This window comes from Corvus brachyrhynchos, unplaced genomic scaffold, assembly GCF_000691975.1.
Source record: "Corvus brachyrhynchos isolate BGI_N302 unplaced genomic scaffold, ASM69197v1 scaffold101, whole genome shotgun sequence".
NCBI classification, from domain to species: domain Eukaryota; kingdom Metazoa; phylum Chordata; class Aves; order Passeriformes; family Corvidae; genus Corvus; species Corvus brachyrhynchos.
In genome coordinates this window covers 7189419-7209534 of record NW_008237239.1, presented here as the reverse complement: position 1 = coordinate 7209534, position 20116 = coordinate 7189419, and the positions used below count along the sequence as shown (strand labels likewise).

General features: G+C 37.7%; 1 protein-coding gene across 1 annotated transcript in view; it reads left to right on the top strand.

Annotated features, from left to right (window-relative positions):
* SLC30A7 (solute carrier family 30 member 7) overlaps positions 1–19992 on the top strand; it is a 26380-nt gene extending 6388 nt beyond the window's left edge. The window contains exons 3-9 of the mRNA XM_017729766.1: positions 933–1059; positions 2014–2163; positions 3713–3763; positions 5691–5826; positions 13499–13589; positions 14042–14191; positions 14985–19992. Coding sequence (XP_017585255.1) covers positions 933–1059; positions 2014–2163; positions 3713–3763; positions 5691–5826; positions 13499–13589; positions 14042–14191; positions 14985–15032 — 753 coding nt within the window. The 3' untranslated portion in view covers positions 15033–19992. The remainder of the gene's footprint in view (positions 1–932; positions 1060–2013; positions 2164–3712; positions 3764–5690; positions 5827–13498; positions 13590–14041; positions 14192–14984) is intronic.
* Positions 19993–20116: the final 124 nt, after the last annotated feature.

The window sequence follows — 20116 nt, the reverse complement described above, 5'->3', positions numbered from 1 at the left end:
ATTCCGGCTGATCTGAGCTCCCATGCTAAGTATTCTCTTTGCTTATGAATCTCTTTCTCTCAGTTGCTTTAAAATTTTACATCTGCTAGAAGTTTTACTGTCTTGCTATTTACTGCCTGTACCTTTCATCCTTGTGGAGAGGTGGTGAATGTTTTTCTCATTTTACATCTGCTAGAAGTTTTACTGTCTTGCTGTTTACTGCCTGTACCTTTCATCCTTGTGGAGAGATGGTGAATGTTTTTCTATTCTGCCAGTAGTAATTTACACTCATCAATACTTAGCTCCAGATGCAAATTGTATTAGGTCTATAATGTCTCATGGGGAAAAAAATTCCAGAGGAAGTAGGGTAAAAAAGAATTGAAAAAAAAAAATCAATCTAGATTTGAGAATTTCTAAAAAATGTCATAATTTAAGGAAGTAGGGTAAAAAAGAATTGAAAAAAAAAATCAATCTAGATTTGAGAACTTCTAAAAAATGTCATAATTTGTTCTCAGTCTTCATTTCATTGCCCTCATTGCCTCACCTTTCTAAGGAGAAAGGAAGAAATGGCATTCTAGTCTCTTGGAAGTCTTACAGATGGTGACTTAAGCAATCCACATACTGGAACAAACCTGAATGTTTTCAAATGGTGTTGAGCCACATCCCACAGCATAACTCAATCTTATGATAAAACTGAGCTAGACTCTTGAGAATATGCTACTGTACTTTCACAGCTTTAATAATAGAACTTTATTTTCAGACAGTGAGATTTGGTCTGTGTATCATCCCAAAAACCGAAAGCCCAGAATAATTTTAAAGTATGTCTATATATATGTTATGTATAAGAATGCTCCTGTATCTAAGTAGTTTTTTGGTGCCTTTTAATAACGTAAAGAGATTGTAAAACTCTATGTTTGCTTTTTGGTTTGTTTCATTTTATTTTTTTTTTTTAGAGAGCACTTGAGCCTCCTGATGTGCATCATGAGAGACTTCTTCCTGTTTCTATATTAGGATTCATTGTAAATCTCATAGGAATATTTGTTTTTCAGCATGGAGGTCATGGGCATTCACATGGCTCTGGTAGGATGTAACTTCCAGTACTGTTTCCTTTAGTGGCAGCCTGTGTTCCAGGACCTTATTAACCCCCAATGAGAACCCCAGTATTACATTTGATGTCTTGTTAATGGCAATCCTAGCCAAATGTGTTTGTGACCTCTTCTTGCATTGTTGACTTCTGTATTTTATTACTAGCCCTGGTGTGCCACTGTTGTACTTCTCATGTTAATATCCATTAACTGGAACACCTAGAAGTCCAGAATCTGCTTTCTGGAGTTAATGCACTCTTCTGCACCTTACTGAAAGAGATTTGCAGAGCATCTTTTTGGACAAATTTAAGCTGTACTTAAGCAAGGTTGTTGCTGGAAAATTTAGAAAACAGTATCTGAACCAAACTTTAAGCATGAGATGATTCTGATTCAGATGCTTCTCAGCTTAGTGTCTTTTGAATTGAAATGCAGAATTTATTTGTCTAAATACACGTGGTAAACACTCTGGGGTTTTTTTCTGCAAAGCCTATGGGTCTCTCTTTGAGCTTAACATATAAACTTACATATACTGGTGAAAGAACATAGTCTTTGGTCTTTAAGCAGCAATCTAAGCTTGAATTTTTAATCTGTGAATGACAGTCAATTTCTGGTTTCTTAAAACAGCTATTTTTAAAGTGCTTATATTTAATTAGGTGTACATTTTTCAAATTATATTAAAAGTCTAGCACAAGTCTCAGAAGTGGGAATGTATAAAAGCACTTCTCAAATCTGGTATATTTTATGTGTACATATATATATATAAAATAAGTCTGCACAGCAGAGCTGTAGATGACAAACAGCTTGTGTTAAGTTTCTTAACTTATTTAAAGGCATACTTTAAGATGACCTAAAAGATGAATAGGTTTGAGTAGCTGAGAAACAAATGTAAGTGTACTTGTATTCATCATTTATGTATTCATCATGCTCTGATGGTGATATTTGTTTATAGGGCACGAGCACAGCCATTCTCTATTTAACGGTGGTCTCAGCCATGGGCACAGTCACGGAAATCATGGGCACAGTCACGAACATAAACATTCCCATGGACACACTCATGGTCACGGCCATGGACACTCTCATGGTCAGGATTATTGTCATGGTAAGTACTGAGTTGATGCCACAGATCATCCTGACTCAGTCTAAATCTGCTATTAATAATTCACTGAAAAAAAAAAAAGAGTGTGCTGGCAGCTTATTGTGATTATACCTGGACATAGCTTCATTAAATGTTTGGTGTGCTCTGCAACTAGCGTGTTTTGTGGCTCATTTTGTGTTTCACTTGCAGTAATTTCAGTGTTAGTTTTTAAAGATTTTGCTTTACCTCTGGTTTTTGAATGTTCACCGTAATGTTATGTGTTGGCAAAAGATGGAACAGCTGTATGCTATTGCAATATAGTGAAATTAGTTATCAAGTGCCCTGTTTCATTTTTTTCATTAAAATCAATAGACAAAGTTAAACTGCTTTGCTGGTGCTCTCCATTTGAATAATTTTACAGCTCAAGATATTAGAAAAAATGAACCAATGAACTTTGGGTACTTCGGGATTGTTAGTTGTACTTGGTTTGTGATCTCAAGTGAGACTTTCCCCATTTTGTGTAGTTGTAATCTGTTTTAAGATGGTTATGAAAAAGATACTTGTTATGTTAGCTATGCTTAAATCTTTTCTATGAAGGCAAACAATCTGAGAAGAGACATTCATGCAAAATATGATCAGTAGCCCTCACTATGGGAGAAGAGATTGTGTAGATACCACCTATTTGAAACAGTGCAAATGAAAGCCTTGTGGTAATGCAGGGTTGTCAGTCCTTCCTGCCTAAGCTATAAGCTGGGAGCTGATGTGACTCAAAATGTGCACATTCAGAGCAGGGAATAGTGTGGGACGTGGCAGACAGGAGGTGAGAAGGAGTGTAAAAATATTTACTTGTCCCTTCCCTGCTATTCTTAGAAAATTGGCATTTGTTTTTCAGTAGTTCTCCTGGAATTTGGTTGGAAAGCAGGAGTTCCCTGCTGCTGCCTCTTCCATACTTTCCCCATGGCCCTCACCCTTGTAGACCAGTGAATGTGGCTATCTGTTTTGTGCAATTTGGTGTTCAAATCATCTGTTGTGTAAATTATTGTATATCTTCACTAGAAGCCTTTTGCTATCCCTTAACAAGTTTTTCTTAAAACATCTTTCAGATTAATGCTACAGAGGCATTAATCTGCTTGGATGAGAAGATTTTTTACTTACTTCTTCTTTCTCCAAGTCTTATCCTTGTTGTCTTACATTAGGTATAAATGCTTGCTTAAGTGAAGTATTTCTGGTTAGCAGATTTATTTAAACCTACTCTTCTCACTTGTGTACATGACTTGGTTTCTTGAGGGGGTCTTATTTTGTTATATACTAGCAAGGTCTTCCCTCTCAGTTTGTTTTAATTAAGAACAAATGTATATTATTTATTTTTATATATACATAGGTAGAAATCTATTGTGTGAAGTGATGTTTTATTTAAAAAAATGCATTTTAAGACTTAATTGCTGCATTAAAAAACAATAGCTTGAGTAAAAGCTGGTCATTGTGAGCAGCCTCTGTTCAAGACATTTCCAAACAGAAGGACCACTAGAGAGAGCCTTTGTCTAGGTTAATATGTCAATAATTGTCTTCACAGATGACCATTCTCTTGAAGTAATGGCTGGATCCAGCAAACAGATTTTACAAGGTATGATGAGAATAAGTATGATGGTTTATTGGTTTTATCAGTCTGCCTGCCTGGGTCTATCACACGTGTTTTAGAGGGTCCCTCTGGATAAATGCCACGTTTTTCTTAAAGGAGCTATTTAATGAAGTTCCATTCCCCCTGTAAATAGCTCTGCTGTACTCTGTGCATGACATGTCAAGACATTCACAGAAGTCTAAATGTAGTGCAGTGTCAACACAGTTTAAAAGAGACATCCCAAAAGTTGGGATTCGGCTTCTGTTATTGATGCTGAAAAATCAATGAAAAACTAGGAAAGAGGGGTTAAAAGCAGAAACCTAAGGAGCCTATTTGCAATATATGTTCTGTAACATGAAGAACAATGTGATTAAGATAGAAGGTATTTAAAAAATGCAGATTGATATAATTGTTAAAGAGTACCTGAGCTTAAAATATGCATTTCATCAAGCTCTTAGAGTTGGTTTAGAGCAGATGGTAATGCATCTAAATTTCTTGAAGTAGAATTGGAGTCCCTGATCTCCTGAGCATTAGTTATGGATAATTTAGATGTTGGTTTTGATCTTTGGTTGGCTGTTTGTTGGTTTTGTTTTACTTTTTTTAAATGTTCGGAAGTTGAAGGGAGACAATTATGAGATGTAGGAGGTAGTAATTATTTGGCATACCCAAATGTACGTAGGGTTTTCTCTCATGGGATGATTTTCTGGCTTGTTTGTAGTCCTTGAAACGGAAACATTTACACGTTCTTCCAGAATTTACAGTACACCATAGTATGTATATGTATACTCAGTACTTCAGTTGAAGGTACTCAAAAGTCAGTCTTTTTGTGAAAGACTCATTTTAATTGAAGCATTTTAAAAAGACCTGGTTTTATTTTAATTTTTCAATACTGAGTGAAAAACCTCACCAAGTGATACAAAGTCCATCATTCTTGAGACAGTCACTCACAAGCAATTACCTCCCACCAGCAGATCACTGCCTAGGGAAGTCTGACCGACAGCTACTTGGAAAAGACAACACTCTAGTCTTACTGGGGAGCATGGTGTTGGGTGGTGTGGAATATCCCTCCGGTCCGTTTGGATCAGCTGGCCTGGCTGTGGTGCCCTCCCAGCATCTTGCCTGCCCCAGCTTTCTTGCTGTGGGGCTGTGAGAAACAGAAGGCCTTGGTGCAGGCTGCTTTGGAGAAACCTGGCTCTGTCCCAGCCAGACCCAGTACAAATGTAGACTTGGAGAATCCCCAAAGAGCTGGTTTATAGTCGTGTGTTGTTTTTAGGAGAGGGGATTATCTGTCTGGAGAATTGCATTCAAGAAGCTGTTTCTGAATGACTTCCAGTCACTGCCAGCAGAGAGCTCCAAAGGCTAAACTTTGACTAGCTGCAAAGTATGTGTTTCTTTGTACTTGAAGGCAGTGTTATTCTTCAGAGTAAGAGTAAACCTTTTCATGTCTGCAGCATAGTTTAATTCTCAAAACTATTTGTCTTGGATTTCTTTGCCAAATAACTTCTAGAAGGTGTTGTCAGTTAAACATTAGCATGTGTCAAAGCTTCACAGAACTGTTTCTTTTAACAGTCTGGCCATCTTATACAGTACTCACTACTGTAGGCATCAGGGACTATGAGTTTCTGTGCTATAATATGAGTGGGTATTGAACGAGAAAAGTCTAGCTGCAGCTGTTAATCACTGTTTAACTTAATAGCCTTGCTATGAAATACTTATTACTGCTAAGTGCAGAAAAGAATGTAAATTCTTCAAATGGCCCATATTCCACAAATACATTAAAATCTTTGCGTGTTGGACCCAAAACTGACCACAAATTTAACAAGTATAGATTGTATTATCTAGTTCTTGAGACTTCTTTTTGTAAAACATCTCTGAAATGCTGCATTAGCTTTAAGAATAGCAAGTTGTAATGGTATCACTTAATCTCTTACAGGTGTATTTCTGCACATTGTGGCAGACACGCTGGGAAGTATTGGTGTAATCATATCTGCTATACTGATGCAGAACTATGGTCTAATGATAGCAGATCCTATTTGTTCAATGCTGATAGCACTACTTATAGGTGTAAGGTAAGTGTTGCTATCACTGGTATTTGGTAGTATTTTTGATGCTAGTTACAGCAGAAATTACAGCTCAGAAGAAAAAGGGTTTTTGTTATGCTAATGACTTATAACATTTGCTTTTCTTCCAAGAGTGGTGTTACCTCTGTTCTATACAGCCGTTCTGGTGAGCTCTTACATGAGCTGTCTTTCTTTCCCTTTTCCTCAGGTACAACTTCAGCTCTTAAATCTGCATATTTTGTCCTTCTTTGCATAATAATACAAAAATGTCTTTCAGGTTCAAACTGTAGAAAGATTCATCTCTGTATTTAGTACATGCTTATATAAACCAGTGTACTCCAGTAAATGGAGCAGAATGCTTTCAGGGCAGCAGAGTTGAGACTGCTGGCACAGGATGTGCCCTTGTCCTTGACAAATCAAGGCTGGTAGGTTTTAATTTCGTTTTCTTACCTCAACAAGAACTTTTTATTTGTATTTGTACGCTGAGACATCCTTATTCCTTTTAAGATCTGATGGAAATGCTTCAAGTACTCCTGGACAAGATCACTGTAAATGTGAAGCTATTTGGATTTGACTGGTCAAGCAAATATTTCATTTAGTGATGCTATAAGGCTTTTTTGGCAGCAGTTTCAATGGTGGCATAGGGTAGCATACCACAACTCCAGTTACAACCTAATAACTGAACACCTTTGTCTGTTCGGCAGTGGTGAGTGTCATCTGATGAACTGCAGCTACTTATGCTCATACCATGTATGGCATGTTTATGGCTTGTGCATGGCAGCATTCACAGGATTGTTGATGTGAATCTCCCTGTTTGTCAGAGTAGGGCAGCAGGCTTCAGACGCAACACCCACAGAACTGTCGGTGATAGAAATCACTATTAAATCACCACTTTAATATAAACTTCGGAGATTTTGACTTAAACATTCTGTAATTTCATAAATGACAAATTATTACAAACTACTTCTGTTACTGAAATCTCAGAAAATGGGAAAGAAAATGTGCATGTTTCCAAGGGGGAAGAAACTTGCTGAGGTAGAGGTAGTGGCTGGCTAAAACACAGGTTTCCATACACTTTATATTTTAAGGGTCTAGCTTTGTGTACAGCAGAAAATATCATATGAATGACAATTCATTTTTTTCTTCCATTCATACAGTAGTTGAAATAACACTGAATTCCATAACAGAGGTGTCATAATAATGCTGTTGGTAGGTTTTCTAGCACAGATAGAAGGAACATTTGAGACCCGTGTTCTATGCTGAAAATGCTGGAGAAGTTCACTATTTGATGTGTTTTTTGATCTGATGCCAGACTTCAGCCTGTGATGTTATTTTGTTGGTCCTTGATGCTATAAATGATCAGTAGAATAATTCTGCTATCAGTGCAGTCAGCTGCATCTTAGCTGATAGAAGCAAGCCTGCGTTTCATGCAGACTGACACATCCTGGCACATCAGTGGAGCGAGCACTAATTGCAGGGTTGGGTGGTTTTGTGATGATATTTTGTTTTCTAAGCAGTCCAACAGACTTAACTATTGATGGTTTTGCTTGAAATGCACTTTAAGATTATAAATTAGATAACTGGCAGTTTCAGATGGATACTGAGAACTTGAGTGCCTTTCTATGGTGTTTGACTTCAGTAATCTTCATTTACACTTCTGGACATAAAACCACTGTTAATTTTGCCTATTCTTCACTATGCTGTGTTTGAAGTGTTCTTTAAGAATTAGCACAAAAAGATTTTCAGATTTTCCCATAAGGTGATCTTCTGTAACAGTAATATGGGAGCCCAGGTGATGCTTGCTAGGATATATAATAGTTTTGTACTTAATCTTTTACAGTCACCTAAATCTAACCTAGAGAAAAAAAATTTACTGAAGTGCTGTGAAATTTAAAATTTGAGGGGAATAACACTGCAGAAATACTTTAAACTGGTCATGGCAAGAGCTATGTCTAGTTCAAGGTGTGAGGGGGATTTTGGGTTTTGTTTGTTTGGGTTTTTTTAATTGTCTGTCTGCTCATGGGATACCTGTGGGTTTGAGGTGGGAAGGACATAATTTTTTGGGGTAAATCTGGCTTCAGATTAAATAATTGTCTGCTGTTTCAAATGAATATTTGTCAATTTTGTTTGTATCCCTTTTACTAGTTAAACCAACTAGGTAAAGTGGAGTAAGAGCATGTGTGTGCCCCAACAAGCAGACCCCATCCACGGGTGTTTAAAAATCAGGATCTGTTCTGTAATCAGGATCTTTGTGGCTGTAATAAAAGAAGCATAGTTTTGAGCCAGAAATGCAAAAGCCATTCTGATAAAGTCATTCAAAAGTTTTAATGGTGTTTGGGGACTTTGCCCTAGTTGGAACTGTATTCTCCAAGTTACTGCTTAATGGTCTGAGTTTGACTTACAGAGTGTGCAGGGTATGAGTAGGGGGTAGGTTAGATCCAGGATTCCTGTTTTTCTGTTGTCTTGTTGGGGGTTTTTGTTGTTGTGGGGTTTGTTTTAGTTTGGTTTTGTTTAGGGTTTTGGTTTTTAATCTGTATTCTTTCTATGATACTTTTGTATAAAAAGAAGGAATAAAGGCAGAACAGAAATCCTTATTCTCTTTTATGGAACTATGTCTGGTGAACTGATAGCATATCAAATCTGTTGGATGAGAATGCAAAGGAAAATCACGGTTCTTAATCTAGGATTGCTTGTGTCTATGTGAGATAACTGTTCATTCGTTTTCGATTGAGTGTTTGCTTGCTTCAGTGTTGGGCAGCTCTCCCTGGTTTATTCAAGCCTTGCCTGCTCCTGTTAGTGGGTCCTCTCCATTCAGTTGTTTGAAATGATGGCCACGCTTGCAAAAGAAATCACAAAAATACCTGTATAAGATGACTGAAAAACTTACTGGGGCAGTGTAAAGCTGTACAGACTCCACGTTGTAACCTGTTTTATCTTGTGTAAGTGCAGACGGGTTAAGAAATGCTTCTTCAGAGAAGTCAAGCAGTGCGTTTAAATCAAATGGTTGAGCCTTTTTGTAGACAACATCTCTAATTAGTGCAAATTGTCAGCTGCTGACACAGTTGCTCTGTTGCTCTTGTGATCCTCTGCTAAGACTGCTCTAGGGTGACATTCTCTGCCTAACTCCTCGTGAGTTAGCACAGAACATTCTGACTGCCCAGTGAAAATCCTGTGTGGGATCTGAATTTTCCTGGATGCAACCACTAATATCTAATGACTCTTTCTTCGATTATTCTCTACTATCTTATGCAAGTAAAGCATAAATAGGACATGCTTAAAATAGACAAGTCTGTCTTACCACCATTTAAAATTTTTTTTTAACAAAAGCTTGACTATTTCATTGTAGTTCAGGCTGGAACTCTTCAAGTTTTCTCAAGGTGTTGTCCACATAATTATATATGCATTGAATCAATAAACAATTTCTCAAGTCTCTAAACTGCTTTCAATATTTAAAACTAAATATTCATTTAGTTTTTAACCTTGGTATTCTAAGCCTTATTCTGAAATGTTGAAGCAATTTTAGTATTTCAGTCAGCTATGTGAAACTAGTCACCATGCAAAAGCCACAACTGGTATAAATCAAGTTTGTCCTAAACCACTATTAGACCCACATGTTTCTAGAAAGGCACAGTAGACTAAATCTGATACTAGATTGCATAGAGCATGCAGACTGCATATTAAGTGGTCAAAGAAATGAGGCAATTTACTTCAGTCATTTAGTGAAGTTGTTTCCACGGGTTACATAATTTTTTGCATAAAATCTAGAGCTGCTTGAACATGATACAATATGAAAGAGCTTCAGGGGAGGGTGTGCCAGTAACATTTGGGGTCTTTCATGTTTGAGGCATAACAGTATAAAAAAAATTACTTTTTTTTAATGAAGTGCTGCATTCACTAAGATTCAGAAGGAACTTTCTATAGCAAAACTCCTCCAAACTAGTATGTTTACTGGTGGTGTTATTTTAAGCCATTTTTGCTAAATGTCAAGCACTACCCTTATTTACAGGGTAATGGTACCTGTCAGCCTTGCTTGAGAATCAAGGTGCTACATTGTTATGAGAACAAAGAATTCAAAATCAGTAAAGCAAATGTTAAACCTGTGGTCTTTGTCTTAAGCAAAGCTTGTAGTCTGATTAAAATTGCCATTGCCTAATAAAAAAATTTTATTAAAGTTCTGAACTAGGCCAACACTCTTCACACTGAGGATATGGATGGTGGCTGGGGAAAAACCCAGAATTTGGAAATCTGGCTGTAGATGTTGAGCTATGGTATTTGAAGAACCATATTTTGAAGAACCATAGCTGGTCTTGATCCTTAGCAATGTTTTTTTACCTTCCATGAAACCTGTCACAAATACCTTCTATTTTCTGTAGTGCTGAGAGCACTGAATGAATTTCCTGCTGTGCTCTGCATGCAATGTCTGTGTAAAGGGTTCTTTACCCAGAGTTGTTTTCAGCTTTGCAGTCCAAGATCATGACAATGCCAGGGTCTTGCTAGCTATGCCTACAGAAACAGTGGCACAAACAGGATGGCACTGGAAGGGGTATGAGTAGTATCTGAATGTGGTGCAGGTTAATTAAGAGTTTGATGCTTTCACTCTTAATTTTTAATCAATCCATGTGTAGTAGTGGCAGGCTGGATTTATCATGTTCATCTCAATAGTTAGTTTGTTTTTATTTGTTGGAACACCTTTCACTTCTTCTGTAACAGTTTGTGTGGGAATGTGATGTGCTGTAACATTAGCTGCCTTTGCTTTTCTGGCTTTTGTAGAGAGTATGTTTTTAACCCAAATCTTGCTGTGGGTTGGTGCCTCTTTCAAATTTTATTGTCTTGTAAAAGAGTGTGATATTTTAGATTTAAGGCTTGGTAATCAGAAAGCAATGGAATTGTCTCTAATAGCAAAGCTTACTGACTGCTTATGCATGAGAATGCTTTCCACTTGGTGACAATTCAGCATTATTTGTTTTCCTCAATAATCTTATAAATTAAAACAAACAAGGGGGGAAGCACCAGTGCAATAGTTGCTGTGGAGGCAGCCACATGGTTTTTTTTCACTAATGATGAAGCCAAAAAAAAGAGAGCTTGGTCAAAGTCTCTAACCATATTTTCAGCCTGCTTGCTTTTGTCATCTTCCCTAACGTTTTCTTCAGTCACATGAAATGGAACTGATATTTCTAGTGCCTCTTAGTGATTAAGTAATACTGGTTTTAGTTAATGTTTGAGAAAAGAGCATACTCTCTGGAGTCTTGGTTTTTAAATTAAAGGTTTTATACTTCAGTAATATGCATGAAACAATGGAAAACATCAGGCGTCATAAAACAGGATTCTGTTGTTTGTTGTGTTAGTTTGGCTTACAGTAAGACTACCACGTAAGTTAGTATCCCTTGGATGCAGAGGGACATCCATGTCCTTCTTTGCTCTGAACAGCATTTGTGAGGGCCTGTCCCATCACTGCAGCTGTCTTTTGGCCTTTTCAGCTTTGCAAAAGATAAACTTTGTATCTGAACACTGGCTCTGAGATAGAGGAAGAAGGTGTGACCCGGGTTGTGCGTCAACTTTCACTGACAGCATCAAGCCACATCCTGGTTTACCTCTATTCTTTGGACTTTCAAGGTGTTCTTAGCCTGTCTGTTCAAATCTACTTGACAATTAATTTCTCTTCCATCAGATAATGTACAACAGTTTTATTAAATGATGTAAATAAGTTGTACAAATTAGCCATTTTTGTTAGCTTTCTTTCATGGCTTTTCTCACTTTTAGTGGTATGTTTCAATAAAAAGGCAGACTACTACGTTCTCTATTCTTTTAGTTGATTCCCTGGGAGAATAATATGCAGCCTGTATGTGTGTGGTTTTTGAAACCTTTGGATGCATAAGTTACAGAGGCTTTGTTAAATTTATGGGAATGGAGTCAGTGTTCAAAATTCTTGCATTCAGTTTGCATCCTGAACTTGTGTATTGGTCTTTCAAGGTTTTTATTAAGAAGCAAATGTGCATTTTAAATAGGGAGTTAAACTGAAATCAATTCAGCAGTGGAGTATGTTGGCAGCTCCACCTCCCTTTGATGTAGTGCTTGTGACATGGACATTATTTAGTGAGATGGGTTCATTAATAAGAGAACCTTTTTTCCCTAAACTTCTGTAATCCACTGTAGAATGTGACACTCCAATTAAGCTTCCTTTAGACAGATTGACAGTTATTGCATTGCTAACTGTTTGTCTTGGTGACAGGTCCAGTTCAGGCAACTCCTGGTCCTAATGCTTGCCCCTAATTGCTTCTATCTCTGAACCGATGCCTTGGTGGCAGTGCAAACGTGGGAGGCCATGTGCTAGAGAGCACCAGGCAGTGAATTTGGCTAGAACAAGCATTGTGCCTGCAAGAAGACTTAATTTTAGGGTGGTGGTTTTTCCAGGGGTTCATTAGACAAGAGTCACGCAGCCTCTTGCTCCCTCCCATCCCTGGCCAGGGTTTAACCAGGGAGTGAGCTGAGCAGTCCATCAGCCAGCACTGCTCCCATGTTCAAATGGAAACACCTTTTTTTAAATGGTTAGGTCATTTGTTCACATCTGCAAATACACAGCTGGTCTGTGCTGTGCATTCCACATCACTTCATGAGATTTTAAACAAAGCTTCTGCAGTGTCCTTTAACAGCTGGTCCAGTTAATCTCTTACAAACATTTTAGATGTGCTTTTAATCCCATAACTCCAGGTAGTGTAGCTGTGATGCCAGTGCTGAACTCTGAAATGCCGCTTACAATTTCTGAAATACATAATCACTTTCGGTCCAGAGTGTTAGGTGACTTGTATGCTCTTGAAATTAAATTGCTCTTTGAGCTTCAGTGTTGGACTACACATATTTGTCATCCACTTGAAAATTTTAGGATGTGCTACTGAACCAGACATGATGCACTACACCTAAACAAAAAAATCACCATGCTGAATGCTTAATAAGAGTATAACCTTTTAGTGGTAGCTTCAGGGCATAGGCTTACTGGTCTCCTGGTTTTATTAAAAAACAAAAAGTAATAATGACAAAAAAGGGTATTAAATGTCTTCTTAGTTTGCTGATTAAACAAGACTATTTGGCCAGGAGGGAACCTCTAATTGCTTCCAAATGTTTAACCCTTGAGCTTGGATGAGACCCTACACTTAGTTTACTTCAAGAATATGCCAAGTTGTCTGTTTCTGACAAAATAACTCTGTTGTAGCTGGACTGTTCCACAATAATTTTGTTTTATGATTGCCCCATTATTATCTTAGTTCATAAGAAAAATATGCCTTAACCCAAACACAGAGGCAAACCCTATTTCAGTTGAGTATTTTTATGGTTGGTTGTGAATGATTTGCCATTGAAGTTGGTTTTGAGCTATACAGCTGCTTTGTTGTATAACTTCCAAGACACTAAGAGATTTCCTCTCAAATCCCGTGGTTAAACCATTAATCTTTTGTGACTAGCCACTAGTTAACTCTGTGGAAACTGTGAGAGAGAAATAGTCTTGCCTTTGATAGGACACCATAGCAATTTTGTCAATGCTTTTATTTTCTGTACTGGTATTTCATGGCAACTTTCTCAGCTTCTGGTGGAAGAACTGAAGAAAAATTTTTCAGCATTAAGGAATCTTAGGTTGCTCCTTGCACCTTTTGAAAAAGTAATAATAGCTAATTTCCTTTTTTCTTTCTAGTATTGTTCCACTTTTAAAAGAATCCATTGGGATTTTGATGCAGAGAACTCCTCCTTCTCTGGAAAATGCCCTGCCTCAGTGCTACCAGAGGGTGAGCTGTTAAGCTGTTTTTGCTCTGACTGATCAAGCTGCTGACTGACTGAGCTTCAGCTGTGTGTATGTTTCATGGCAAAATTCCCACATTTGCAAAAAGAGCAGTTTTAATTGAATGCCATCTCAAATCCAGTAACTGACTTTTCTCTCTTGAACACCTCTATTTTCAGAAACGGTTTCAGTAAAACACATGTAGAATGTAAATGCAGCAGAGTACAAAATCACAACACATACACAAAATCATCACACAGACACAAATCCTCTGTATGTTTTCATCTTCCTTACAATAACAGAGATAGTAATAAGAAGTTCTGGTAAAAGATCACAAAATGCCCAGTGAACTAGAAGTAAAAGAATGCATTGGCTTTTATAATATTTTCTACAAAAAAAAACATAGTACAGACAAATATTTTCTGAAATACACTTTCTAAAATTTGCCTCTATTTTTAGGTGCAGCAGTTGCAAGGAGTTTACAGTTTACATGATCCACATTTCTGGACCCTCTGTACTGATGTTTACATAGGGACTTTGAAGTTATTAGTAGCTCCTGATGCTGATGGAAGGTGGATTCTAAGCCAGACTCACAATATTTTTACTCAGGTATGTCTTATCAGTAGAAATCACATCTCAAAGTGTAAATTGCTTGTCATGTGATGTGACGTAATTCTTATCAGGAAAGGTTGAATATTTCTGAGTTTGGTATCTGTTTTGAAAAGCTTCTCTGCTCCAGCTGTATAGAACAATTTCAAAATACTCAGTTGTGTAGATGGAATTACTGTACCTCTCTGCATTAGTTTTTCATGCCACTTTATGGAAATAACAGATGTAATTGTCTCAGGTGTATCCAGTTTGGTTGTTCTATATTGACCTATAAGGAACTAAGAAAATAGATGAGGCTTCTCTTAGCTTAGGGTTTCTCACAACAGACTGGACCTACTCAAAGCTACTCATTGGCTGCTTGCACATGTGATGGCTTTCTGGATAAAATCATAATGTAGAACTGGTTTGAACAAGTCCCACGTTACGCTCTTGTGCTTAGCTCCATTTTAACCTGACAGTTCTTCAAGCAGCTTGCTTTTCAGGAAGTGGCACAAAAGAAAGTAAGAAGTGCTTTTGTGCAGCTTCACGTGTGGCAGTTATTTAGGATGAATCAGAAGAGGTAATAATGGCAAAGCTAATGTTAATACATCATTATGTGTGTGCACTTGACTGTGTGAAGAACTCCTTACTCGTCCCATGCTCTCTGAGTGATGTGCTAAATGTAGGAGATGAATTACAGAAAAATAAGACATTGAGGTTTTTTGCTAGGTCACTTACTGATGTGGGCTGATGTTCAGGACAGGAAGCTGCTTTGGCTTTACAGCATTTTTAACCCTCCTTCCCTTTTCCACAGGCAGGAGTAAGGCAGCTTTACATACAGATTGATGTTGCAGCCATGTAGTGAACTTCTGGAATGGTGCTGTTGGACCAAAGTTTTCAGTACTGTACTGGTGTACCAACACTTCTTGAAACAGAGCCTGCCTCCACCACGTCTGGAATCGACTGAATAGATTTCTGCCCTCGGGCTATGGATGGAGTTCACTTCTAAGGAGTAAATATTGAATGAATGTTATGGACTTCGGGTCTTGTTTTTTTGGGGGCCCCTAAACTCGTAAGTTTTTGAGGGTTTTTTACTTAATAAGATTGTGGTACTGGAAACCCTGTCATGTCTTCAGTAAAGCTGCTGAAACCACTGCTCATTCCCATAAAACCAGTGTTATCAACAATTGGAAACTTGTTTTGTAGACAATGTCACAATGGCTGACATGCTTCAATATAATTGTATGTTTGTACAATTGTTTGTACTTTGCAAACTTAATGAACCAAACCATATTGGGTTTTCAAAGTGCCTTTTATATCAGGAGAGCTATTTGCCAGCATAAATACAGAGCATCAAAGGGTTTTATTACTTTTACAAGTAATCTTGTATGCAGTCTGATTATTTACTAGTGATGTATGCGGGGGGGTTGTGTACTTGCATAACTGTAGATGTTAGACTTCCATTATATTTGCATCTTACCAGACAGAAAAATTCTAAATGTAAAAGACAAAGCTATTGTGAAGAGACTTGCTTCTGAGACAAGCTGGGTATTTTGTTGCACATGTCTTGTGAAAATTATTTTAGTCAAAATATTAGATTTAACTCCACTTCTTAGTCTCTTCATACTGTTGAGAGTAATGAGACATTACATGATGCTGCTCATGGGCACAATGGGCAGTTGAAGGAGGATGCTGGTGATGGAAGAAATGCTTGAAGTTTTTTATTTTAGAAATTATGTGGTGGAAAAAACTAAATCCTGAAATTGTGAAAGCTTAAGTCTCCTTGATTTTAATAGGTTGTAATAATTTTTATTAAAGTGATCAAATTCAAATTTTGCCTTTCCAAATACTGAAAATGGTTGTTTCTGGTGGTTATACCTGAAATGGAAATAAGGACCACATTTCATGTTGTTTAAGTTTAAGCTTATGCTTTTTCCAGGTTGACAAATCTTACATCTTTGACTATTTTACTGTAGCCTTGTATGTTTTCATAGGGGAGAATGTTCTCAGTGCAGTAAGGGTTATTAGATTTGGGTTTTTTCCAGAAACATTTGTCTGTCATATATTTTCTAGCATTTATAGTCATTTCACTCAGATATCTGAGTGTCTTTTTCAAAAGCAATCTGCTATGCTTGGTATTACAGATGATAGTTCCACTATGCTGTAGTAGTTCACTTAGTAATGGAAGACTTTTTAAGAGGACATTTTACAAAGAGAACATGGTGGAGTAAAAAGCAAGACAGGCATTCTTCCGAGAAATCATAGCTTCCACTGATTGGTATGGGTTTTCGATTAATTTTGGTACCTGTTAAAGGTAATAGTAAAATCAAGGCCCTGAGAAGCTGACAATGTCTGTGTAGTAAGTGCTAGGCACTATGAAATTACTGAAGATTGATTTGCAGAAATGGTTTGTTTGCCACTGATATTGTTGAATTCATCACAGGTATTAAGAGTTTCTTGCATTCATTCTGTTGTTCCTATATAGCACCTGATTTCTTTTTATGTGAAAACACAACACTTGCCAAATTTGATACGTGATTCCTGAATTTTCCAGTTGAGATTTTGAAACATGAATGTTGATTTTGTCCATATCTTGGGGGTGTACTCTTGTGCTTGGAACTGGAAACCGGGTGCAAAATAAATGGCACCTGGTTTAAAAATGGTACAAAGTCACCTATAATATTGGTTTTAATCTTTGCAGTCTCTTCCAGTCTTCAGATCCTTCCATTGCCTATTTCTGATCCTGTTTGTTTTCCCTGCAGACGCAGGTGCAGTGTCCTCCCAGCAGGCTGCATGTTCCACATCTCTCTTCCCTGGCCTCCTGCCTGGCACTCTGTCAGGCTCTCTCCCTGTCCCACCTGGAAGATGCTCTGCCAGGCCCAGAGTTCCTGACTGAAAGGTGGAAGTTCCATGGCATGGGGTGGGGTGCAGCAATCCGTTGAGCAGATTTGAGCACTGCAGTTTAAGATACCGTGTGCATGTATGTTCACAGACAAGGTGATTAAAATCTGGCTGTGATTATAGGGTGGAGGTACTGTTTTGTAGTGTGGTGCATATAGACTGCTGCTTGCTGGCTGCCAGAGGATTTCCTCATTTTTTAATAGTTACTGTTACTGCTATTTGAGGCTAGAGAAGATCAATTGATACCACTTTAAAGGCAAGCACCAGACAGATGCATTGCAATTCTGTCATGATCCAAGAGCAGGCTTTGGTTTAAGTCATCTTTATACCAGCATGTTTCAGGACAGACTATTCCAGGACTTGTTGAAATACTGTAGTCCTGCCCAAGTTGCTGAGCTTTGCCACTGTTTTAGTTTCTTAATGAAAAGTTTCCAAGTGAGAACCTGGCAGAGTGGCAGTTTGTTTGGTGGTGGTGATGGTATTCTTTTAAATGTACATCTGCAAACTTTTTTAATATGGGAAATGGAGTGAAACAGCCTATAAGCCTGTTGAATTATTTTAATAACTTTTTGCTTATTATGATTTAGCTGATTGTTGGAAGCATATGTACAAGTCTGAGTTTTCTAGCTAAGAAAGATAGCACTTCATTATGTTTAAACTTAAAGAAATGAATCATTTATTTGTCAAATATAATTGGGGATAGTGTAGAGAAGTTAGATTCAAAATAGACTTTAAGCCTTTTTAGGCTTTCTGATAAAGGGTAAGCATCACAAAATTCTGCAAAACACAGTGTATGACATGTTTAGTCAGTAACTGCAGTCACATCTAGTATGGCAGTAAACAAGGGACATCTGATTTTTTTTTTTTCACCTACTAAGGGGATACTTGCTCAGGTTTTAGGAGAGTACAAAACATGCAGTTGAAAGCACAGTTTTCCTTACCCTAAAAGCCAAAGCACCATTATTTGTGTTTTGCTAATTACTTAACACTGGCTGCTTATGTAACACTTTGCTATTGACACTTTATTGGAGATGCAAGGCATGATTTAAACAAAGACTTGTGTGAATGATGGACATCCAGAGATGGATGAATGTCTGCAGATCATGTGCTAAAACTCAGCTTCCTTGTATCCACCACTGAGTTTTGAATCAAGTTTTTAAAGTGTGGTTTTCTCATGTTCTCTTGTAGCTCATACTTTCTGTGCTTTTACTGGTCTGTCTTTGTGGGTTATTTTTTTCTGTGACTGAAACCAGTAACTTAAAACCCTATTGTTCCAAAGACCAAGCCTGCAAACTGCATGATTCTTAACACACCTACAGCAAAAAAGAAGATAAAACAAATGTTACAGAGTGTCTGTGTTAAAATGCCTCCATGTTTTTTGTGCTAAGTAACAGTGGAAAACTCTTAGGAATACGCGCAGTAAGGACTGGTCCTTTATAGGCTAATTGGGTAAGTCTACAGCTCTGGATGGACTGGCTCCTTACATCAGGAGGGTCCCCACAGAGAGCTGAGTTACTCGTGTGATTTGCTACCCTAAGATGAAAAGTAAATAAATGACTCTGCTTTTTGTGTAATAATGCTTACTAAAGCGAAAGTTTAGTTGCGTCATTAGTAAAAGCTGCTGACACTATTTTTACACAAAAATTGAAGCTGCTACTAATAAAATAGACCTTAGTGACTTAACAGTCGTAATTTACTTTTTTTTTAAGAAGTAAAGCAGCATTTAAAGGTGAAGGTAGGCTAACGGTTTCTCTTTTTAACTGTTGTAAGCGAACCTGTTTTGGGAATATAAACAAGACACAAGAGGGGAGAAGCTGCTGCTGAATTGCAGTTTTCTACCCTCTGCACACAGTCTGCAAACAAATTGTAAAGTCCATGGCTTTTCTTTCACAGTGCAGATTTCAGTTGCAGTTACACAGTGCAGATGTTCAGTTGCATGCTTCTATAAAATGCACTTACCCTTCTTCATGAAACAAGGTCTCTAAATACCAGTTCAGAGCAACAATTTTAGTTAATAATTAAACCCTGTCCTGTTTTCTCCAGCAGCCATCAGACTGCCACTCACTACAGTTCTTGGCTATCCCACCCCTTTAAACAGGTTTTTCTCTTTTTCTTTTTTCTTTTTCATTTCTCTCTGATCCTCAGTACAGACTCAGTAGTTATTTCCTCCTTTACAGTTCTGTGAAAATCCCTATCTGCAGCTTGCTGGGGTTCCCTTTTGGATTTGTCCCCGTTCAGGCTTTGTTGCAATGCCTGCCCCTGTTGGGACTTCCTTGGCCAGACACTGCTATAATGTGAAGCAATGCCAGCCATGCTGCGCCTGGCACGTGAAGACTGAGTCTTGCTGTGTGCAAATACTGCTCAATCTACTCGTCTGTCTCAGTGAGCCACAAAAGGTTCCTGCCTGTGTGGTAATTTGGCGGAAATAATGTGTAAAAGGAGCTGGGTATTTCACTTCCCATGTGCATTGGAGCCTCTCACATGTATGCTGGGATCTTGTACAAGAGTTAAGTGAATCGCTACAGTATCTTGGCTGAAGTGTGAAATAATGTGAATGAAGCAATTGCCAAAGTCATTCCTGGTAGCATACAGCATATTGCTTGCCTTTACCTTTAAATTACAGGAATTACTCTTAGCAGTGAGCTTCAGTTGAATAGCAATGTGTGTGAAAGCACCTGTGAAGAAATCTTGCAGGTAACACAAGGCAGCTCACTAAAATTCTGAAGACTATGTATGATTTTGTTCTGGAATGCTAATGTTAGTAGCTTAGCCACGGCTTGTCCCAAGTGCAATATTAAGAAATTTTTAATGTAATCTTTTCTACTTGAATACAGTCTATATAAAATGTTAACTATCCTATATTGCTGAAAAGATATGGGATCAAATGTCTTTCCAATAAATCTTCAGTTTTAAAAAAAATATGCATATAGGTCTGCTTTGTTCTCATCATACTGTGAAGAATAATTGAAATAGCAACCATCATCATCTACTAGCTGATTTAAAGAGAATTCTTGTAGTCTGTTTGCTGAGACTTGGCTGGAGGTT